Genomic DNA, 22,838 nt, shown 5'->3' with positions numbered 1-22,838 from the left:
TCATCATTGACGGTACAATTGAATACAAGTCTACTGGGTCTTCTTGACCTTGTCAGCCACAGGGGCGGAGTAGAGCCAAACAACGACAAATGCCAGGAAACCTCCAATCACCGACCACAGACCGGCGATCCACACCCAGCCACCAGTGATGGCCCAGCTGCGAGGGTATTCGTCGTGCGCAAAGTGACGCACGGTAACCTCGTGCTTCTCCTCAATGTTGGTGAGGAAAGGACGCTTGTAGTCCACACGGAACGAGAAGATACCGTGCTGATCGGGAGTAGTGAACTGGGTGCTGTACACAGCACTGGTCTCAGTACGGACGGTAGGTTTGAGGGCCAGGCGGTGGAAGGGAGAGAGCATGGTGAATTCCAGCTGCAGCTCATCCTCAGCAGGGACCTCGAAGGGCACCCACTTGTCATAAGAGTATTCGGAAATCTCAATGTTGAAAACCTATTGAAGAAGAAAGCGGTTAGCATATAATGAAAAAAAATAGCTTCGAAATGTATGTTTGACGCACGGTTTCGTTCTTAACACGGTAGATCTTAGGGTTCATGTCTTCCACAGCCACCTCACCATCAGTGGCCAGGTGGTGCTCAATCTTTCCGACCTTCAGAATACCAGTCTCCTTGAAAGCCCAGCCAGTCAATTGCTTAGCAAACTCCCGGTTAACGGTAGGAACCTTCTTGCCGTTGGGAGCCTTGACAGAGCCGGAGAACCACTGGTCCTCAAGGGCCTCCACGGAACCCAGCACAACGAATCGGGCCGAGTTGAGAGCCTGAACAGCCGAAACCACATTCAACTGAGAGCCGGTGGCTTCAATGTCATCCGGCGAAGGCATCTCCTCCTTGGGGTTGTACGCGTAAGCGGTGGCAGGAGCTCGCAGGATGGGCGAAATGAGCTGGCTGTTGCTACCCAGAGTCTGGGGGGCGACATGCGGGAGAGCGAGAACACCCTCGCCATCGAAGAAGGCCTTCACATCGGGACGCAGGGGACCGGGGCGCTCGAGCAAGAGGACATCGTGCTTCTCAGCGGCCGAGATTGTATCGTAATTGAAGTGGTCAATGACAACAGCGGAGCGGTCGTTCGAAAGGTGGATATCGACTTCGAGGAGGAGGGAGCTGATAGCACTAGAGGTAGAGGCCTTGCCGGAGAGGGCAAGGATGATGTTGCCATCCTGGTTCATGAAGTCCAGGATGTTCTTCGGGGTCAGGTTGGGGCCAAGTCCTAAGTTAATTAGTCAATTGAAGTATTCCACTATGAATAGTCAAGCTACTCACCCTTGGACTTCGGGGGAAGGATCAGGAGGTGGTCGTAAGCTCTTTCGCCATGTTCGAAGAGGGACAGCTTGTCACTCTTAGGCGATTCGAAAGAAAGGTCGTATCCGCGGCCTATGAAGGGTAAGCAACAATAAATAAGGCTTTAATTGGTATCTATTACCTTCCAAGTCTGACCACAGTATCGAGTAAGCGCTCTTGTCTGTGGTATCATCCAAGACCACCAGCAGACGGCTGCCAGAGCTACTCAGAGCATTTACCGCAGCCGCAAAGGCGCTGACAAGCAACGCAAGGTACCACCGCATTTTGAGGATATTTCCGCACAGCGGAGCGGGACACCTTGAGAAAGAGAAAAAGAGGTGATGGAGGTTGGTGAGGGGAGGTGTTCGGAGTTGTATAGATCGCCAGAAAGGGCGACGTGTTAATCGGGTGGATGCCAAGACTTTCGGGACCTGCGCATCTTCGGAACTGAACCTCACCTCTTCCCCACGGTCTCTCGATTTTGATCCTCGTCAACGGTCTATCCCCCTCCAACACCACAACATACCAGTGGTCTCGCTTGTCCTCAATTTCTCTCGCCTGAAATTGTGGTCTACGGAGTCTTTCGGACATTGACGCCGCATTATCGAAAATCTTCACCTCAAAGTCTTGTCGACTGACCTCGTCCCTTCACCATGTCTTCCCCTCAATTCTGGTCAACTCCCCTCCGCTACGTCCGCTGGGCCGCTCACGAGAAGCCTGCCATTTTCTTCTCCCTGATCATTGGCTCCATGGGCCCGGTCGCGCTGGTTACCCTGCCCCCCATCCGTCGGGCTCTCGGCGACGTTGACCCCGAGCCTATTCCCCTCACATATCCTCGTAAGGACTCTCGACCCCTCCAAACGCTCGCTGAGTGAGAATTTCTATGTTTGAGTGTATAATTCTAATAACCCTACTCATTGCGCACAGTCCCGAAGGGCCCGCGGTCAGTTCCTCAGGGCTTCGATGACGAGTAAAAAGACCGATAAACGTCGAGCCGCTAGAAACAAAACCCACGTTTGACAATTTTTGGTCTTAGAGTTGATGCGCGTTATTTGAGACGGAAAGATGAGGATTTAGCAATGTTGCCTTCAATTACCGAGGTTGATAGCAGGGCTGTTCAAAATAGCCTGACCTGTTAACCAGCAAGAAACGATCCCATTCTTGATCGTTTCTCCCCACAAAGAGGCGTTTTGATACCAATCTCGTTCGCGTATATGGCCTCGGCACAGCGGGTGTCGAGACCATTGCGCTGCCAGTGTATGTACTATGTTTTGAGAGTGATCATATAACCGACACCGAGTCGCTTTCCTGTTCAAACTTATCTTCAATGACCTATGCTGGACTTAGTGTGGATACTGGGTTTTAAGATGTTTACGGTCATTTGGGCCCTTGGTATCAACGTAGACATACACCATTGGCCGCGTATACCAGGTTTACAACGTTAGATGCTCTACGTTGTTTTCATGTGTATCTCTTTTTGTACCATCAATTGATATGAGAACCGACCTTGTTAGCAAATCCGACCAAAACGTGGATTTTCTGTTCAGGAATGAGAACTTTCATTGTATTTATTCAGGTTAGAAGAAGTATAACTTAGAGATCGCACGCAACCTTGAACTGAGGATTTCGGGGGGTTCTTTCTCTTGTGTGCGTGTTAGGACGTCAAGAATGTGCTTGGCTGGGAAAAGTCGACGGTGTGAGTAGAGAAATCACTATAGTATCGATTGATTACCATGGCCCCACGCTAACGTCAAACTCCTTCGCGAATTATCAAACGGTGACATATGTACAACCATTCTGAAATAAGGTGATTAGTCTCTGGCGGAACCTTTTTGTTTTTTTAAGAAGTGAACGATTTAAGAAGATCAAAATGGAATTCGTACTTGGGATCGATCAGTCTGATTGGTCCTAGAGGTCACAATGTGGACTACCTCTGCAGTTTGAATTATTCTCTTCTTTAAAATAAGGAGGGATCGCGGTAGAGAGCCTGGAGAAAATGAATTGAAAGGTTCAATTAATATTGATGAGACCAATCAAGATCAAAGCGTCAACCACAGAACGGATAACGCCGTATATGCTCATATCTACATGTAGTTCGTTCATCAGCATCGCTTTATCAAAGCAGTCTCTCCCAGCCAGAAGGCATCAATCCAAAAAGCAAACATGCGAGGCGCGAGCCGTATGTCCCACCATAGGTCAAGTCAAAAGTCCCCAGGGGAATAGGAGCAAACATTGCTAAAAAAGAACACAAATCCTGTACACCATCAAAACAACCCATGAAAGATATAAAAAAGCATGACAAAACCCCATGGCTAGTGAGTATCCGGGCCAAGTCATTAAAAAACAGAAACGAAACATTTCAAACTGGAGTCAAGCCACCCTTTTCGTGAAACCCCCCGTTCAACGCATAATGCTCCTAACCGGCCAACTGCACGATAGCGCAGAATAATTAAATGTGGAAGACCCGTGGATCTTACTCGAATCACAGACCCGAGGTGTGGCGCCAGTGGTATCCAGTGGGGGATTCAGTCCGTGGAGAAAGAAATGGCATCCATATCCGACGAATCGTGGAAATTGGGCCTGACTTGGACCATGTACTTGATGAATAGTCCCTCGGTGGGGGACGTCCTGGACTTTCAAGAGAGGAGAGGAGAGATAGAGAAGAAGCAAAGTCGATGTTTGGAGAAGTGAGAGTGGAAAGGATCCAAGGAAGGTTTTTTTTTGTTCATCGACATCATCAAGTTCCAGGATTTCATCACAGTCCAGGGTGGCATAATGGAACATCTCATCCAGTGGGCCACAATGGGGGAGAAAATTATCCATGCAATGCACAAGACGAAACTAGATGCCAGGCTGGCTTAAGGTTTACCGCCGGCGATGCGGGTCTCGTTCTCTGGTGGGTTGTGGCCTACTGCGCTCGTATTCCGGGGTATATCTCGGCTCCATTCCTCCTATCCGGGGATCTGGGGCGGTAGTAGTAGGGTAAGACATCCCAGTGGTCTGGGGAGAGTAGTCCGGCTGGTCATTATAGCCGGGTCCTGGATATCTGGGGGCATTTCGGCCACCCTCGTAGCCATAACCAGTTGCGTAGGTATAGGAAGTGGGGTGCATGTCAGCAGCCGTAACCACGGGTTGGGGAGGACCAGAGTATGAGACTTGGGGTGGAGGGTACGGAGCTTGGCCTGATGCGTAGGGTGAATGTGTGGAGCTGTAGGAAGAAGGGGGTTGGTTGTAGGAAACATTCTGGGATCCGCCATAGGAACCCTGGGGATATTCCATGTAGGTCTGTGCGGGAGCCGCACTGAAGGTAGTTGGGGACGGCCCCTGTTGTTGGCGAACCTCATGGACAGCCGAAGTGGCATAGCTGGCTGCGCCAGAATTAGGAGGATGTGACATGTTCACATCTTGGATGTAACTACCTCGTGGATAGCCTAGGTCAGCCCGACGTGAGACGTCCGCCTCCCACCGAGCGGAGTCAGCCTTGAGATCAGCAATCATTTCCTGTTTATCCAGATGGTCCTTGGTCAGATGGAGTTCTCCTTGTCGTTGGCTTGGCTGGATTGATCGACACATGTCCACTTACTGATGTGAGATTCCGATAGGCACGGATGAAAAATCCCGGGCGGCCCTGTGGTGGGGTTAGTGAAGACGCTCGAAAAACATAGCAAAGAAAAGAGGACGGACTTCATGGTTGCCGGGTCGCACAAGTGCATCATTTCCAAGGTAGCGACAGATATCTGCCTGGATCACCTCGCGGCTGATTCCATCACCGGGGATAAAGTATTCATTTTGACGGCCTGTCATAATGTGTTCCTGAGGATATAAAAATGTCCGGATAGTTCAACGGTCTCCTCAAGTCCGGGCCAAAAAAAAACGAAAGGAAAATCCGTGGTATTGGGATCCTTCTGGTAAGGAGGTTGTTGGATCCGTTATATTGGAAAGAATGTACAAGGTTTGCTTTGGTTTTCTATAGAGCGACCGGTGTAAAGATGTCCACGGTCGTCACCACTTTTAATGACGGGAGCAAGTCGAATCCTGAGGGGAGTTTCACTGATTTCGAATATATTCCACGGAAGATGGCCACAGTAGAAAAAGAGGATCCTAGGGTCGGAAGAGCAAAACACTGGTGTCCTTTTGTCCAGGGGGAGAATATCCAGGGAATCCTTAGGAGTCCAGAGTGGTTGTCCAGGGCAAATAATTCAAATCAAATCCTAGGGAGATATATCGAGTCCAAGGTCGAAAAGACTAAATCAAGTCTGCGAGGCTGAGGGGGAGAAAAAGAAACACCGAGGCGAGATTGAAAGGTCCGGATATTGGAAAGCTAGGTCCACGCTTCCTAATTTTTCCGCTTTATAAGGGTATCCAGATTCTTTTCCCTGCAATAGACGAGTCGAGAGGAGAGGTAGGGGGGGGAGGGGAGAGAGATGTTGGATGGGAAGGAAGAAGAGGAGGAGGAGAAGGGGCGAACTAAAGTGGGCAGGGCGGTTGGGCCGTCCTCTTGGGCTGGTGCCACGACTCCCCCCACTTCTCTATCAAGTCAAGGCGTGAAAAGCATGCACGGTCGAATACGGCTTAGAGTGGGAACCAGAAAAACGGGAAAATCGAAAATTAAAAATTAAAACAAAGTGCAGTGTACCACTCTGTCCCTAGCCGATGCTAGAATCCACAGACCCTGGCAAATAAACCCCAACCCTGAGTTAATCCTTGTCCTAGTCTTGATCCTAAAAGACGCCGTAAACTTTGCCAAAGGCCGATCCCCCATAGTCTGTCCCAGCTTGGATTGCTCTTTAGTCTGTGCCTTTGGGCATCCTCTCTTCCCACGTGATTTTGATGGGTTTCCTGCCCAGTCTCTTGCGTATACCAACCTTTAGGTATATAACTGAAATGTTGAGTGGACCAGCGGTCAACACATAAGTGACTAAGGGGCACAAATGATGGAGTACTGCCTTGTGGCGAAAACACCGGGATTTTCATTCCGAGCTCGTGAACAAGGCGACTACAGTGGGACAAATCGGGGCCTGGGAGGCCTACGGAGGATGATCCTCGCCCTCCTGCTGCAACATCCGTTGCAGCAAGGGACCAATCTGCGGCCAGATCGGTGGGATGGCGACAGAACGTTGCCACTTTGAACCGCAGGACAAGCGTTGGGCACGAATGCGTGTTGGGCACGACTCCGTCAGCGCGTGGACCACTCAGAGCTCGGCTATGTCAGCACAGGGTGAGCTAAACGGGAGATCACACAGCGGTTCTTGTCGGGTCTCGAACTGCACAAGATGGGAAAAGCAAAACAGGTCTTCGAATCGCTGACGAAATTTGGATTCGAACGGGGAGGTCAGTTCACGGAATTCAAAGTGGTCGCTCTTGAACTATATGTGAGATCTTATTATGAAGTACATTCTGGAGTACATCGGACCCGAGATATATTTTGTTCAAATGTTAGATTGCTAGGGTATAAAACCATTGGAAATGGGATGATTGTAGGTCAAACATGGTGAGTCAGGTCCAGATATGAAGATACCTCCAGTCCAAGGTGGTTGAAAGATGTCATAAGACAGTAGTCATGATATCGAGTGATACTGATCCTATAGATCGTTGGAATGTTTGTTTGTGGAAAACCTGAGGCTCTGGAACTACACGTGACCATACTAATCCCGATTGGGACATATATCCAAGGGTCGCGAAAAACCCCAGAATCCAGTCCACAGATCACATCCCATCCTAGCTAGGGTCATTCCAAGGTTGCTGCAGAATTACCACCCCCGACGATGACGAATACCCAGGGATGTCGTCTGCAGACCCGCCCAACACCCCCGATGCCGTGAAACGCTCCCGCTACACCTACCGCCACTTCCAACTGCTACGCCAAAGCTCCACCGCAACACCGTTACGCGCCATTGCGCATATCGACCTCGATGCCTTCTACGCCCAGTGTGAGATGGTCCGCCTGGGGACGCCTCGCGACACCCCACTCGCGGTGCAGCAGTGGGATTCACTGATCGCCGTGAATTACGCAGCGCGACCGTTCGGTGTCAATCGCATGGTCAGCACCGCCGAGGCGCGCAAACTATGCCCGAATATTGTCTTACAACATGTTGCCACTTTCCGGGAGGGCGAGGGCGGTCACTGGGCTTACCGGGATGACTCGTTTCGGAGTGTAAAGACCGATAAGGTGTCTTTGGATCCTTATCGGGCGGCATCGCGGAACATTCTCGCGACTATGAAGGATGAGCTGCAAAGGTGGTGCACAGATACATCGGAAGGCCAACTTGATCACCTCACTCAGGGAATTACGCCTGGGCTGGAAAAGGCCAGTATCGATGAAGTCTTCATTGATCTCTCGCCTCTCATCTACAGTGTCTTGCTCCGGAGATACCCTGAGCTTCGGGCCATTGCTCAAGACGAGAAGCAAGTTGCCGAGCTGCCTTGCCCACCTACTACAGCGCTGCAATGGGCATCTGAGGACTCGCTGATAGATTTGGATCCACTAGAAAGCGAGGAAGATGACCCGGATTGGGATGACATTGTCATGCTGGTGGCCGCCGAGATCACGAGGTCGGTCAGAAATGCTGTGTGGGAGAAGCTAAACTATACCTGCTCTGCCGGTATTGCTCGGAACAAAATGCTTGCGAAACTTGGCAGCGCTTGTAATAAGCCTAATAAGCAGACGGTGGTACGGAATCGCGCTATTCAAAAATTTCTGGGCGGATACAAATTTACTCAGATCCGGATGCTGGGCGGCAAGTTGGGAGATCAGATCACTGCTTTTTTCGGCACAGAGCAAGTGAGCGAGCTTCTTAATGTGTCCCTCGAGCAGCTGCGTGCAAAACTCGATGATCATACCGCAACTTGGCTATATAGCACCATTCGGGGAGACGATCGCAGTGAGGTCAATCCTCGGACGCAGATCAAATCTATGTTATCTGCGAAATCATTTCGCCCTAGCATCAATTCAATCGATCAAGCAGAAAAATGGCTGCACATCTTTGCTGCTGATATCTACGGTCGCCTAGTTGAGGATGGCGTGCTTGAAAATAGACGTCGTCCTCGAGTGATTACTCTTCACCACAGAGTCGTGCAGAGTCGATCCCGTCAAACCTCAATCCCTGGTTCCATTACTATCGATGAAAATTTGCTATTCGAGCTGGCTAAGAATCTGCTTCGACAAGTGATGGCAGATGGACAGGTGTGGCCATGTGCAAACCTGTCATTGAGCGTGAGCAGCTTTGAAGATGGGGTGGGTAAAAACAAAGCCATTGAAGGCTTTTTGGTTCGTGCCGACCAGGCCAAGTCTCTGATCCATGCTAGACCTCGAGATGCCGGCATCCTCAGTGAACAGCCCCCGGCAGACAAAAAAAGGAAGATTGACGGCATCAAACGCTTTTTCAATCAACCTCATGCTGATGATCCTGCCGCATCTGATAATGAAAGCCCTCAACCCCCATTAGCTCAAGACTCAGCACCTATCATCCAGGAAGATATTGCAGTATCACCGGACACTTCTGATATCCTGCAGTTTACCTGCATTCGATGTTCCAAATCTATTCCCGAGTATGACAGAGAGGAACACGACGACTGGCATTTTGCCAAAGATATAGCGAATCAGGACAGACAAGAAGCACGGGATGCCCAACAGCAAAGCCACCCACCGACCAACTCCCGGGCATCTAATACTCGTGGCCGACCTAGTCGAGGTGGCCGGGGAAAGTCAGAGAAAGGTCAGATGCGACTGGCCTTCCAATGAAAGGAGCAATTTTGTGACATGGATATGCTGGTCTTTTCTAGTGGCAATTTCGCTCTATATCAACCTCACAATCACCCCTATCGTATTTTCATACCCAATTTAAGCCCCCATTGTAATACATGTTAATATTGCGACGTCATAATCGTCGATTTGTGCCCAGGTCCAAGTATATGGGTAGACCCAACCAGGGATGCCAAACTCAACCATGGATCGAGCCAATTCCGATCTATAAATCTAAAATCAATGTAAACAAAATAAAAGATCACCCCTTTTATCATGCAGAATTACCACACATCATCATGCATGGAGTGTCTTCACACCCCTTGACCCGTATGTGACATCAGCGGGGTCATAGGACAAGCGACTATCGTCGCTGCGCCCCAAGTAGCCCCGAATAACTTCTGCGCTTTCTGCCTCTTGTTCGCAGTGCCTTCTATTCCTAGGATACAAGCAAACGATCGCGAGTACTAACTTTCAACCACATTTCACCTTCCTCACGTTCCACGTCATTGCTTGGCGGCATTTGATTTTCGGGACGTGCCGCGCGATAAATGATTGTTCTTGAGTACCCCGCCGAGCTACTCTTGAAATCAACACGTCTCGCTGCGGCGTAAACTGCGCACGATAACGACAAGCTTCTTATGTGCCTGTCCTTTCTGTGAAGCCTAGTCACTTTTGGTTTGTTGCCTTAAGCTCTGGAAGTTGAAGCTAGCTCGTTTGCGCATGCGACTGACCGCAACTGACGAAACCTTGCGATTGTGAACTCGCAGATCTATTTTCACACAAGTAGATCAATGACCTGATGATCCGGGGCAACTGGGTTGTATCTTGTCCTTAATTTTTCGTGATCGTTTCCTTGTTGCTGCCTGATAACACCAAGGTTTGAAGTGAGTTGCCTGCGCATCGGGCTGCTCTTGCTGAAGACATTTCGGTACCCGACTTGCGACGAAAGTAGCCAGACTTGCGATTGTTCATTTGTATGACCTCTTCTCATACACAGGTCCATGACTTGACGCCTCTAGACGGCTGGCTTCTGGTTTCCTCCACCTTTCCTCGATCGCTTCCCTGTTGCCGCAGAGGAACCGGGCCATCTTGACTTCGCCTGAACACGACTAGATCGACCATGCCTCGCCGAGCACCACCGCCATCGGCGTACTACGAGGAAGATTACTTCGAAGCCGAACGCGAAAGATATCCCCGCAGCCGTCGACCCGAGCGGTCATCATTCGAAGATGACGTGAGATACAGACGCAGGGAATCAATGCCATTAGGCCAAGATATTGAGCGCATGCGGGTCCGAGAACGTCCTCCACCTCCAGGAGAGTTCGTGCGTGAGACTTTCATAGTCCCACCCCGAGACCTTGAACCACCCGTGCGTATGAGAAGGTCCGCAGATGATATTGGACCCATACCGGACAGGGAAGAGGGATATATGCGCACGCGACCACGGAGGAGTCACCGACCTCCCGATATTGATCCAGACGAACTCATTGATGAAAGAGATATGCGACGCAGTGAACGACATCACCCTCGCGATCTTGATGAACAGTATGCTTATGATGAACGAGAGCGACGTGCTCGAAGGCCTCGCCCGGAACGAGAATTCGAAGAGGAAGAGATCGCGATCCGGCGCAGGGCACAAAAGCCACCGTCACCGGTTTATGATAGCGAAATAGATCCACGGCCTCGGGAAAGACGCTACTCCGACGTGCGAGACGAAGTTTATGTTCGCTCTTCGGAATCACGTCGCAAGCCTCATTTTCGGGAAGTGCAAGTAGAAGCAGACATTATTGATGAGCGAGAAGAAAGACCGCGGCGCTCAAGGCATCGTGATGGGTCATCACCGACTCTGTCTAAGGAGGAAGAGATGGTCATGCAGTGGAAAGATAGACCTTCTCCTCGGGAACTTGAAGAAGAAGAGGAGATCAGAGTGCGAGATACGCGGCGGCGCTTTCATCAAAGCCCACCCCGGGCACGATATGGCCGAGGACCGCCGGGCAGCTGGCCCGATAGTCGAGACGATGAGGACGTGGATGTGGAGAATGATCTACGTTCTTCAAGACATCCCAAATCTAGACGGCAGGCAGAGGATGATTTGGAGCTGGATGCTCGCTCCAGAATGAGATCCAGACCTGGCCGGCAAGAGTTAGAGCATGATGAAGAGATTGATGTTCATTCGTTTAGGCGCCCCAATCCTAGATGGGAACACACGGATGACGACGAGCTTGATGTTCGCTCTTCAAGACGCCCCAGACTTGAGCGAGAAGATATCAAGGAGGACGAAAGAATAGATATTCGCTCTTCAAGACGCCCTAGACGTGAGCGGGAACAGATAGATGACGATGAGCTTGGTCCTCGCCCCCAAATACTTTCCAGACATGGACGTGGGAATATTGAAGTCGACGAAGAGATTGATATTCGATCTCCAAGACGGTCTAGACCTGGACATGGAGGTATCGAGGTTGACGAGGTGATCGATATTCGGCGAGATGAGTTTGATAGAGAGCCTCGCAGAAAAATTACAGAAAGCGAAGAGATTATCATTCGCAAAGACAGAAGGGGGTCGACATCTCGAAAACGGAGCCCATCGCCGGAACCTATACGAGCGCCTCCGATTCACCAGGACGTCATAACACACCACCGGCATATTGACCATGGTATTGTCCCTGAATACACGAGATTATTAGATCTAGCGCTAATTCGTGGCAGGGTTTGAAGATGTTCGACCGCCGCGCGCACCAAGCCCTGAAAAGGCATCCACGCAAACTAGCTTTGATGAAATCGACATCCGTCACCAGTAAGTTTATTCCTGTCGTAAACTATCTTACATGATTACTTAACCATGGCAACAGGACTCGAAGAAGCGGCCGCCAATCCGAAGAAGACATTTCCTTCAAGCATAAATATCGTGATGAGGAGGAATCCGTTTCGCCAACTAGCGATCGGTCTGCCGACTTCCGCAATCCATGGAAGCGTGACGAGCGCCGTTCACGCCCTAAGCCCCGGTCGCTAAGCCCCGAAGACGAATCCTTGGTTGCCGAAAAGTCCTATAGTCGTAGTCGGCGAGGTGTTTCACGCGACCTTGATGAGATCGAGGTGAAGATGAGCGAGAAATTGCAAGCTTCATCTCTTGGCGACGACATCCCGCGCACCAGTATCGATGAGTGGTCCGTTGTTCACGCTCCTCCAAAAGAGGAGACTGTGATGACCGGAGCCCTTCTTGACATAGTCGAGGTGGCTCCAAAAGGTGCTTCTCTTGTTGATTCGGAGTCTGAGGAGGAGGTGGAAGTCGAACAACATAGCAGAGCTGCACCAAAGGTGCACAAGGAGCGGCGCGATGAACGGTGGACTGAGATAACCAAGGACTTGGTGGTTCGTGATGCTATCGAACAGCTGGGATATGAGTTTGAGGAGACAAAGATGTTTTACTACATCTTCTCGTATCTTGAGCCGGTACGTTTTGCAATTCATATGGGGCCTTGTAAATGACTAACGTGATTGCTTTGTAGGCTGACATTGATGAGCTGGTCGAGCTATCAGACCACATTCGCCGGACTCGCCGGCGACGAATCAAGGAGATGCATCGCGAGCGAGTATCAATTCCTGCTCGCTCTGCATCCTTGATAGATCGAATGCCTCCTCGGGTTCGAACAGGAGGCGGGAGGCATATCAGGGAGCGGGAATGGGTTATCGAAGATCACCGTTGAGATGGTCAAGTAGAGGGATGAATGAGGCTTGCCGAGGTGGAGTTAACGATCATCATGAAGACGACATGACATATGACTAGAATACGACAGCAATTGAAATGAAGACAACAGATTTTATGTGCTCTACATGTCGACGACCTGCCCGCCGAGGCATTCGCGATACCTTTATTTGGGCCGTCTGCATCATTGTAGGACCTGTAAATCAGCATGACATGACCGTGCGCTTCTTTCTATCATTAGCTTTTGCTGCATCTCCTTTTCTCTCATCAAAGGCATTGCCAGCTTTGCTTTCTGCTGTCATATTCTACCTTCCAAGGCTTGTGGGTTATCAAGTCAGAGACTGCACTGTCATGCGCAGTCCCCGGTCGCTCAGGGGCTTCACGACAAACTCATCAACCATGATCCTAAGCAACTCACAATATTACTAAAATTGGCCCGTACTGCCACTGCTTCTATACTTGGGCTTCGGCATCTTACACGCTCTAGACCTCTACAGGCCTCGGAATATCCACTCAGTCACAGTGCGACCAAGCAAACCGGCACAAAGAACCGATAGACAGAGAATCTTCCATCGTTTTCCAACATATGCAGAGACATCACAAACAAAGACCAACAATGTGCATAAAAGTAAGACTCTAGATATCCCGAGGTTGTTTAATATTCTTAGCAACAGTACATGTATTCTTAGAAGCAAGCCACAGCCAAGTGGACGACGTCAACACATGGGAATCTTTTACCGCAGCAACAAATCAACACCAATCCCCCCTGTTGCCAAGCCCAGCCGCAAGCCACCGGACGCAACAATATGCACATGTACCGGGTTTCCTGTAAAACATATTCGACTAGAAAGAGTAATCAGAGACAATCTACCATTAGATCCAAGTTTAAAAATGCAAGTGCAGCCAGCCCTGGCAGTAGCCTGGGGCTCCCAACAAGCTCGGGACAAAAAGTTGGCGGGCGATCATTAGCCTAGAACCATGTATCCCCTTGGTGCAACCCAGTCCGCATTACGTTGCACACCTATGCACATCCCTGCCGCCACCCGCAATAATCTTGTGGGCTTGTCTCAGGCATATTAATGGACCATTTGGGAGTGGGGGGCTTGAAAGAGTCGGGTCAGGTACCAGGGGCCTGTCTAGAATTGAGTGATATTCCTTATGGAATTGGGTTTTAGGAGGCAAAAAATAAAATGGGGCTATTCGGGAAGTTTCGTGATCGTGATTCGTATACATAGCAGTCCATGAACGTATTTTAGCCTGGGCGGGTTGTGGGAGTACGGAGTATTGTTTTAGGTATTCCGAAATAAGCAAAGTATAATCTGATGTAGAATTGATGTGAGGGATGTATGTAGTTATATTCATTGGAATCATGGATCAGATTACAAATTGATCGATCGCGATCTCGTTACCGTACCGAGTAAAATGTCATTGAACTGTGCCAATTTACGTGGTGGAGCAGGTTTCCACTTTTTCCAAGATTCTGTCAAGTCTGGATCCGTGCCCCGTAAGATTAAACCCCGAGGACGTGGCCGTAAAGATGTGGCTCAAATGTTACTGACAAAGCTAACAAGGAATTTTACAATGTTGATCAACTCCGGAGTTGGTCAACTGGTGATAGATACCCCTGCTAGGGAGTGCACAACAGTACAGTCGGGTAGAAGTATAAGAACATCTTGAATGCAGGATACCCGGAAGTCTTTTGATATCGATAATCAGTTGACTGTTTTTTTCTGGTTTGTGGTACCCGGACATGGACAAATGTCAAGTCTGTCAGCATTTTGCTTATACCAAGCCTTACACTCGGATGTAGAAGGCTTTCGCTCACGGCTTTTACCCAGTCCTAGAAGACGCTGCCATCTAGAGTACCGGTGGAGATTTTGACACTCAGTACAATATACCCACAGCTTGTTTTGAAGGCGAAGAAGTAGCTCCGTCCTGGGCAATGTTGATAATACGGATATTCCACGTTGTCTGTTATATGAGACATAGCAGGCATGCAACCTTTTACAGCCAAGTGCAAAATATGCTTTATCTAGATCGGGAAGGAACCGAAAGATTGTGTCCACTATTTCTGATGGGATCGTCCAGAGTATCTTGAATTTCCGAGATTCGACCTTACAAAATGTGCTAAAAGTGCTTCGAGGCATGGTGAGGTATTGTAAGTTTATGTTTCGAAGGTGTGTACAGGGAAGTTCAAGGAAGTTTTAAACATGGAGAGAAGCTTCGGGGGACTGTCATATGACGCGCACACATGTCATAGACCACCCGTTCATACCTCTAGAGTCGGCTCCGGAATCAAATGAGCCAAGATGGTTCCCGAACGAGGATTTAGACTTTACATCTTTCATCTACAAAGTCCAGTACAATGCCATGTGTGGTGTTTCAGAAACAGCACTAAACTTAATTTGGCAATGCAGGTGAAAAGCCCACGATTTAGCCTCTTAAAGGCCACGCACAATGGTCTTTTCTTAACTGGAGTTCCTCCGTATCTCCGTACATTAGGAATTCAGGGGAACAAGAGAAATAACAAGCAGATTCTGACTGGTCGAGGGGCAATGAACCGCGGAGGGGAGTATGCATGTGCCGTCACACTCGGGTATCATTCTGAGTTCTTCACAGGATGATCGTCGCCTCTGGCGTTTATGCCCAGTTTTCTGATCAATCAGAATGGTCGTGGATATCATGGATATCATATCAGTTAATCAAAGCCAATCCACAAAGAGTGCAAGTTCCAAACTTTACTAGCAGTAAGACAGGAAGGGGCCAAGAGTGTATACCCGTAGTGTATTGTGGTTCAATCCTGAGACACTAGGGCCTGAATGTGATTTCCTTTCTAAGGTTGTGATTTCATATTAGGGGCTGTGCTAATTTCCTTGAGTCTGGGGAGTCAAGTAAAAATTCTGAGTGAAAGTCGATGCATAACTTTTCGTGTGGCTTACGGGTGAGCTCTATGTGGCTTGTTTGGGACGCAGCTCTGAGACCACTGTGATCCACACATTACGTATGCTTGGCTCTAGTTTGCGCTATCGCCCCTCTGGTCACACTTCCGGACTTCCGTGTACGTTGCCTTAGACCATCTAGAAGAGAGAAAGATGAAAGACGTGCAAGACAAAGAAACTACACTGTGAGGTATGAAGGGCCAGGAATGTCACGGGAAAGAATCTCGTACCTGGCCCAACTTCCCAGTTCCATTTTTTGATTTTGTTGCGCCACGCCAACCAATGTTACAAAAAGTGGAGACGCACCAATCTGGTATTCGGTTTACTGTGCGCGTCAGGTTTCGAGTCTTTTATGCAATAAACAAAACAACCGACCCATGGGACTTCTGCAGGGAACCACCATAGCTACCTACTAAAGAGAACAACAACGAAAAAAAGGCCCTAGAAGAGAGTGAATTATAGAATAGAGAATAAAGAAATCTATAATAAAAACCAAGACGTGCGAGAGCATAAATGTAGACAGAAAGTACCCACCAAGCTAGCGGCAATGCCGGGAGATACTCGTAGCAGAAACGTCCCTAATCCCCGTGACTTTCATTTACCCTTTCTCCTCTTTCCCTTTCTTTCCCCTGCACCCATCCAACCTTTCGGAACTTCCCCAGGAAATCGACCCTCTAGACAAGTTTAAGGGAATAATGCAAATGCCCCTTTGACTGTCGCTGCCTTCGTTTACAGAATATCCTGGTGGCTAGGTGGGGGATCTTCAATCGCTTCTCTCACCCTCTCCCACCTCCCGTGTATGGGTGATCGACATTAATCACCGGTCGGCACACACTGCGTTTTTCAATCCTATCACACCCGGAACAGCACCCTCGTCAAGGAAAGACCGTGTTAGTGGAGGGTGATCCTCAAGGGACACGACAAGAAAGGGCGTTGAAAAGAAGGACTGGGTGGTGGTCTGAGACTCGACACCCAACCTCTGCCCACCATGCACTTCTCACTGCTGGTGTCGGCTTTGGCTCTGTTGCCCCGAACTTTTGCATCTTCGACCTTGGCCTACTGTGCTACGGAAAATACTGGATCGTCTAGTAATTCATGTGGGTGATAAACGGAGTCAACATCGAATTGAATGTCTTGCTGACCATTGTACAGCATCGAGTATCTACCAATCTAACGGCCTCTGTGAGGGAGATTGTGCAAGTTACGCCTTCGGTATCCTTCAAGGAAAGGTTTGTTGGTGTTCGAATGTGGCACCGGCCTCCGACACTCGAGAGAGTACTTCAAAATGTGACACTGGATGCCCGGGCTATCCCTCGGATAGCTGTGGTAGTGCATCGAAGGGAGTCTACGCCTATGTCTCCATCTCTGGAAACAGTGCGACTAGCACCGCAAGCAACAGTGACACCACTTCGTCGTCATCGACGACGACGACCTCAGTAAGTTTCTCCTTTGCATCCTCAAAAATCCCCCAATAGTTCCTTGGTTGTTCTGGGTTTTTTGAATCTGCGCTTCTTCCATGGGGTCCCGATTTTTAATACCTGGATTAGGGGACTACTACAAGCACATCGTCAACCTCAACCATCACGACATCAACTGTACTATTATCAATTCCAAACGGCTAGGTTCATCCCGCTAACTTGGACCACAGACTAGCGGTTCTACCACCACGACTGGAGCCAGTGTCGCCTACACAACCTCCTCGAATGGCGAAGTCAAGACCATCACCGTTTCTGGCTCGAGTGCCACCTCCGGCGCGGACGGGAGCACGGTTACCACGACTAGCAACAAGAGCTCCGGCTTGAGTGGTGGCTCGATTGCGGGAATTGTTATCGGCGTCGTTGGAGGTCTCGCCCTGGTTGGCGCGCTTGTTTTCCTCGTCTTCTTCTACCGCAAACGTGCTCGATCATCAAGCCCCGTCCCAAGCCAGGATATGGCCGACCGAACAAGCCAGGGCTCGAACTGGTCCCGTGGTGTCTTCCCCGGTGGTGCTGGTGGATCTGACCTCGGACGCAAGGCGACTTTCACCGATAACCGTATGAAGACAAGCACCGCTATTTATCCCAATGGAGCTCGGGATAGCAGTGTCTCGCTGCAGGACAACGAAGACTACTCGCGACCTGTCCTTCGCGTAAGTTCTACTCTACATCCACTGATGTGAACACCTGCTAATCTATATCAATAGCTCACCAACCCGGACTAAATATGACTCGGATTCCCTATCCTCCACGTTTTCTTTCTTTCCACCCTTGACTCCGCGAGATTGCCCTCACCATTAATTCTGCGCGAATCTGCCCAAAACAATTCTGTTATGATACCCAACTGTCCCTTGACTTCTTTCCTATTCTTAAGGTGGTGGCCGTGAAGAAAACCGACATGGAGGACACTTGAACCAGGGCTTGAATTCCACCACAGCATTGTGAATGGATGAGAAAAGGATGGTTGGGAGGCACTACCCGACATGAAAACGAGCCTATTCGACCCCTGGAAGCGATGATCTGCCGTCGAGACGAGTTCACGAGCAACAGCATACATACCTACATACAATACCGTGGATGATGAGCCCCTGCCCATGTGATTCCAGTACATACATCCGACTCTCTCCAGATCGCCTCATCTCCTTGATCTTTCTTTTTTCCTAATTCTCATTTCATCCGTTGTACCATCCAGCCAGCTCTTTGCTTTCCTTTTATCCTAATCCACGTGTTTTTACTCGTTTGGGTTTCTGCCACGGCGTTCCCTCCCTGGTGTTTAGAGAATGATACATCTACAATTCTACTGAAATCTCGATAATTCCGACAACAGCCTCGGCTGGATTGTTAATGTAACCTCTCTAGCCGAGGGTTGAACTTCCCCCCTGACTAGTATTTACTTCGACGTGGCATGATGGATGCTGTATACTACGTCATGTCTGACTGTTCGTGGGCCAGAACATGTCCGTTGTGCCACTTGGGACAGTTGGATCTGCAGTTCTAGGCCATTTTCGAATAGTTCGAATAGAAAACTGGATCTTGTTTGTCGATCATTTGAAAATCAGACTAATTCAAACAATCATCTACAATCGCGGTTTACAAGTGGATTTCAAATCTGCAAGTCGTGCATTGTTACAGCTTCTATGATTCGACTAACATACGGTGGATCTCCGAATTTCCACTCGTATCAGCTAACCCAAAATCAGCAATACTCAATTCCGGCCGACGATCCCTCAGTAAGGATTGAAGGAATAATATCCCTGTGAATCCCCCGAATCACATCATGAATAAAACTTACAGGCGTGCGGATCCAACTGCTAGGCCCTCACAAGTCGATATCCACACCTTTGCCAAGCAGCAAGCCAACCATTTCCACTGACCTCACCTCAACAGCGAAACGTACTTCAGCCTTGTCCTCCCTAGTAAGGCGTTTCAACGCACATCTAGCCTCAATCAGCTCTCATGACCAATTCAAATAGCATTGCTGCAATGCCAAATGAAGCGCTGTAGTGCCATTGCTGCTTGTAAAATTGATATCGATACCTCCAGCAATCAACATCCACACTAGCTCCCCTTTACCTTTCTTGATAACAGTGTGAAGCGCCGGACTCATAAGGTCTGACATCATTCAGCATCCAGCTACACTCCGGTTGAGAAAGTTTTCAGCTCAGAATATTGTGATACCCTCGGGTTGCGGCAAACAGTAGAAGGGAATGCATCCACAGCAGATTAGACCTCATCCTCTCCAATGCCATTACTATCATCCTAATGTCCTTCTTTTCAACGATGTTCTCGATCTCACGAGTTCACTCAAATCCGCGCCAGCGAGGATCAATCGCTGCGTCATAAAATCATGTGGTGCGTAGCCCAGTTTTTTTTATTTTTATTTTTTCACATGGTATATCCCTTACATTTGGGATTACGCCATAACTGAAAAGCGAGTCTACCATTTCTATATCTTCGTTGTTGACTGCCTAGTTGAGAGTATGAGTTGTCATTCACGCCCAGTTCGAGGAGAGCTCGCACCGTAGAGTTTACCTCTTTGTACGGCGCGAACGAGCCGGCCCTCATTATATTCGAAATATTGGCGGTATGAGTTCGCTGCCCAGGTGGGAGTAAAGCTTTTTTTTTTTTTTTTTTTTTTTTTTGTTTTCGCGTTTCGTCTTGTCGAAGGCCAGGGCGGAATGGATGCCTTTGCAGGTTTGTGATAACCGGGCCAATGATTGAGAGTGTCGCAGAATGCCGCAATTATAGTCGGATGTTGCAGAGAGAGGGAAGATAGGGAAGGTCCCCTTTGGTTGGAGGCTTTTGAGCCCATGTTGAAAATGTGGTTCATTACGACTCAGATGTCCTATGATCGCGATATGTTGTGCCAGCAAAGTATATCTCGTTTGACACATGTATTGAATAGAATGAGAAGAAAATGATGATGAAAGGTTGTTTGTGGACCTATCTCATTTATGTCAACAAAGTCAACGGAAAGAAGCATATAGTGACAGTACTTAGGGCTTGATGTGGGGCTCTGTTTCAGGTGTTAAATCCTAGAGTGCGCCTGGTCAGCAACATGGATATGCATAATACTGATTCGACCCGGTGCTACCAGCAAGGATTGATTAAAGCAATATCATCGTAATACTGGTGTTTGGGGTGCGGTGCCCCCAAGGGGCTGGCTGCTGTGAGTATGTAGCATCGCCCCGCGGTAGTATAATTGATCAGTGAAGCAATATTCCAAACCATAAACCACAAAGGGGAATGACTGATCTGATACTGCCTGATATTGTGGCCACTCTTTGCGGGCAGCCACATGTAGCGTCAGATAGGTATCTGTTGTGAAAGTTTGCAATATTATCATTTCAGCTTGTTCAAAAATAGGACGGTACCAAGCTCGAAATGTCTGTCATTCGCGAAACAAGTTGACTCATGAAGCACCGAGCCTTGAACCTCCCAAGGTCAGGAACGGACCTGGGAGAGATCGAAAATGAAAGTGTGACCCAGTAGGCTATCATAAGGGCAACTAGGTTAAGATACTGATGTGTCCAATGAATGGGCCAACATTGCCCAGTTCGCGGATGCTGGACCTAACAACGAAGTATGATGTCTAGGTCAGGGCGACTAAACCTAGCGAAGGTACAACATTTGGGGCATGCAAACAAAGCGATCTTTTCATATGACGACTAAGTGATTCCATACGACGACTGAGCTATCCCATACGACGACTAAACGATCCTTTCGTACACCGACTAAGCGATCTTCTACGACGACTAAGCGATGGTTTGCGATGATTTTGAAGCTCTTCGAACAAAGTCCTACCTTCCTCCCACTTACCTTTCTGGATGACCACCTATCCTGTACCTAGTGGCTTCCATGCGACTTTTGAAGGTTCCCTCGTCCTAATTCTCCTCAACTTCTTTCCCCCAGAGATCTCATTCCAAAATGGATCCCCAGTTCCGACAGAGTTGGCCAGATGACAATACACCCGCTCTCGAGGGCTGGGCCGGCATCAACATTCCGACCCAGTGTGCGGTTTGCAGCAATCCAACCACCAGGCAGTGCTCCGGCTGTGTCAATGGGCTTGCATATCCCACTCCGGGTCTTAGCAACGTTTATTATTGTAGCCGTGACTGCCAGCAAGTCGACTGGCCATGGCATCAGGAACTCTGCAGCAGGTTGAAGCTGCGAACAAAGATCCATCGGATTGCAACCCTCCTGAAAGCAGTCATGCTTGCGTACCGAGAGATTGTCTATGATATGGACATCACCGACATCACAAGCAAAGATGGCATGTTTCGGTTCATTCAGATCAACCACACAGGCAACAATTGTCTGCACCGCGTGCATGCTCCTTTCCCGAACAACATCACCACCAATCCCGAGCACAAGGAAGTGGCTCTGCTTTTCGAACAAGGCACGGCAGCTATGGCTCTGCTAAGCCGCTTGACCAAAAAGCTCCTCATAGGTAGGGTTCCTGTGCTACCCCCGCCACTTCCTGATATACTAATGAAAGCATGCAGGCCTGGACGTGACGCTTGTCCCAATGGAGATACTCATGAAAAAGCCGAAGGTGCCAGCCAGAATTGGTCCAGGCCGAATCCCAGAATACTTCCCACATACAGTCTGGTTCATGGAAATAAACCGAAGCGGCGAGGTCTGGATTCTCGACCCAACAGGCGCCCAATATGGAATCCAAGATGTGTTCGTTCCCTGGAAACATTACATGAATGAGTATGAATGCTGCTTCATCGGCCACTACCCATATCATAGGACGGAAACAGGGGATCTGGATTATTTCGCTACACTCCCACAGGCGAGAAAACTCGCAGCCAAGATAGCGGTGGAGCGACAGGCCCGCATCGTCTTCTCGTCATTTGTCGACTATCTGGTGATAGGGAACTTGCTCGATGTGTCGGAGCCCGAGTTCAAGCGGAGGGTGGAGGGATTTCTGGAGAATCTGAAGGAACATATGAGCAGGTATTTCCACTACAAGGAAGCAAATGCGTAGGGACGGGGTCATTATTCTGGATATCAGTCTTGAGGATTTGGTGTGGTCCGTAACGGCCAAATATGTATGGATGCACAAGGTTGAAAGGATGTTGAATTAACTGAAGCTATCGACTTGCAGAATTAGCCATGCATGATCTTACTTGATTTTCTGTTCTACATATGAGATCCCTTTTCTTCCCCACATGCCGATCGATCCACTGTAGTTTTCAAGCAGCCCCAAGACGGTAATGAGCGACGGAAAGTGATATCTGGGTGAAACTCGGTGCAAACCCCCCGAATTAGACAAAGACAGCGAATCTTCCCCACGACCTCCCCACGACACTCTCCAGCCACCAAAATCCGCCCGCAAGCCTCAATGCACATCGCCAAGATGTTCGCAGATGCCCGACTGAGAGTTCCTTGTTTGAACTGGCTGGTCTGTGCGTGGGTGAGTCAACCCTCCATGTTTTCCCCAGATGCAGATGGGACGAGAAGAGGTCAAAGCCATTTGAAAACTACAGGTCAGAAACACCCGAGTATACTTCGCGCTAGCCAATCTCGCTCAAGGACGGCCAAACCCGAGCCAGGGACGGAGAAAAGGTCCGACTGCCATTGGTCGTTGACAGAAGCGAGTAAGCATTGGTCAGGGATTTCATGGCCGAGACCGGAAGAACCGGCATGTAAGCGGGTTCGGATGGCCGAAGCGAA

General features: G+C 49.2%; 7 protein-coding genes across 7 annotated transcripts; 5 read left to right on the top strand and 2 right to left on the bottom strand.

The window, feature by feature from the left end:
- Window positions 1-30: 30 nt before the first annotated feature.
- N7503_011384 (dolichyl-diphosphooligosaccharide-protein glycotransferase) lies at window positions 31-1,579 on the bottom strand (the record flags this gene model as incomplete). The annotated part of the gene is made up of 4 exons (XM_057070930.1): window positions 31-450; window positions 518-1,224; window positions 1,278-1,388; window positions 1,438-1,579. 4 exons carry the CDS (start codon window positions 1,577-1,579, stop codon window positions 31-33), a joined length of 1,380 nt encoding a protein of 459 aa, XP_056917541.1.
- Window positions 1,580-1,948: 369 nt separating this feature from the next.
- On the top strand, window positions 1,949-2,269 carry N7503_011383 (NADH:ubiquinone oxidoreductase subunit NDUFA3; the record flags this gene model as incomplete). Its single annotated transcript, XM_057070929.1, has 2 exons — window positions 1,949-2,132; window positions 2,223-2,269. 2 exons carry the CDS (start codon window positions 1,949-1,951, stop codon window positions 2,267-2,269), a joined length of 231 nt encoding a protein of 76 aa, XP_056917540.1.
- Window positions 2,270-4,160: 1,891 nt separating this feature from the next.
- N7503_011382 (putative transcription factor RfeG) lies at window positions 4,161-5,099 on the bottom strand (the record flags this gene model as incomplete). Its single annotated transcript, XM_057070928.1, has 3 exons — window positions 4,161-4,796; window positions 4,879-4,923; window positions 4,980-5,099. 3 exons carry the CDS (start codon window positions 5,097-5,099, stop codon window positions 4,161-4,163), a joined length of 801 nt encoding a protein of 266 aa, XP_056917539.1.
- Window positions 5,100-7,077: 1,978 nt separating this feature from the next.
- On the top strand, window positions 7,078-9,036 carry N7503_011381 (DNA-directed DNA polymerase eta; the record flags this gene model as incomplete). The annotated part of the gene is made up of 1 exon (XM_057070927.1): window positions 7,078-9,036. The coding sequence occupies one exon, from the start codon at window positions 7,078-7,080 to the stop codon at window positions 9,034-9,036; it is 1,959 nt and encodes a 652-aa protein (XP_056917538.1).
- A 1,123-nt stretch (window positions 9,037-10,159) lies between these two features.
- Window positions 10,160-12,743, top strand: N7503_011380 (uncharacterized protein; the record flags this gene model as incomplete). The annotated part of the gene is made up of 4 exons (XM_057070926.1): window positions 10,160-11,693; window positions 11,746-11,833; window positions 11,889-12,489; window positions 12,546-12,743. 4 exons carry the CDS (start codon window positions 10,160-10,162, stop codon window positions 12,741-12,743), a joined length of 2,421 nt encoding a protein of 806 aa, XP_056917537.1.
- A 3,494-nt stretch (window positions 12,744-16,237) lies between these two features.
- N7503_011379 (ER membrane protein Wsc4) lies at window positions 16,238-18,476 on the top strand. The gene is made up of 5 exons (XM_057070925.1): window positions 16,238-16,778; window positions 16,834-17,117; window positions 17,229-17,276; window positions 17,330-17,809; window positions 17,864-18,476. The coding sequence occupies exons 1-5, from the start codon at window positions 16,670-16,672 to the stop codon at window positions 17,879-17,881; spliced, it is 939 nt and encodes a 312-aa protein (XP_056917536.1). The 5' UTR covers window positions 16,238-16,669; the 3' UTR covers window positions 17,882-18,476.
- Window positions 18,477-21,083: 2,607 nt separating this feature from the next.
- Window positions 21,084-22,149, top strand: N7503_011378 (zinc finger MYND domain-containing protein; the record flags this gene model as incomplete). The annotated part of the gene is made up of 2 exons (XM_057070924.1): window positions 21,084-21,606; window positions 21,662-22,149. The coding sequence occupies 2 exons, from the start codon at window positions 21,084-21,086 to the stop codon at window positions 22,147-22,149; spliced, it is 1,011 nt and encodes a 336-aa protein (XP_056917535.1).
- Window positions 22,150-22,838: the final 689 nt, after the last annotated feature.

The sequence above is a fragment of the Penicillium pulvis genome (genome assembly GCF_028828015.1).
Source record: "Penicillium pulvis strain IBT 33274 chromosome Unknown scaffold_8_segment0_segment0, whole genome shotgun sequence".
NCBI classification, from domain to species: Eukaryota; Fungi; Ascomycota; class Eurotiomycetes; order Eurotiales; family Aspergillaceae; genus Penicillium; species Penicillium pulvis.
The sequence above is the reverse complement of the archived record's forward strand: the minus strand, read 5'-3'. Positions and strand labels throughout refer to the sequence as shown.

Bases quoted from the DNA above. Each gene is read 5' to 3' on its own strand.
- N7503_011379 (XM_057070925.1), top strand. From the start codon at position 16,670: ATGCACTTCTCACTGCTGGTGTCGGCTTTGGCTCTGTTGCCCCGAACT. The intron at 17,118-17,228 runs GTAAGTTTCTCC...TACCTGGATTAG, and splicing joins CATCGACGACGACGACCTCA to GGGACTACTACAAGCACATC. The intron at 17,277-17,329 runs GTACTATTATCA...CTTGGACCACAG, and splicing joins CAACCATCACGACATCAACT to ACTAGCGGTTCTACCACCAC.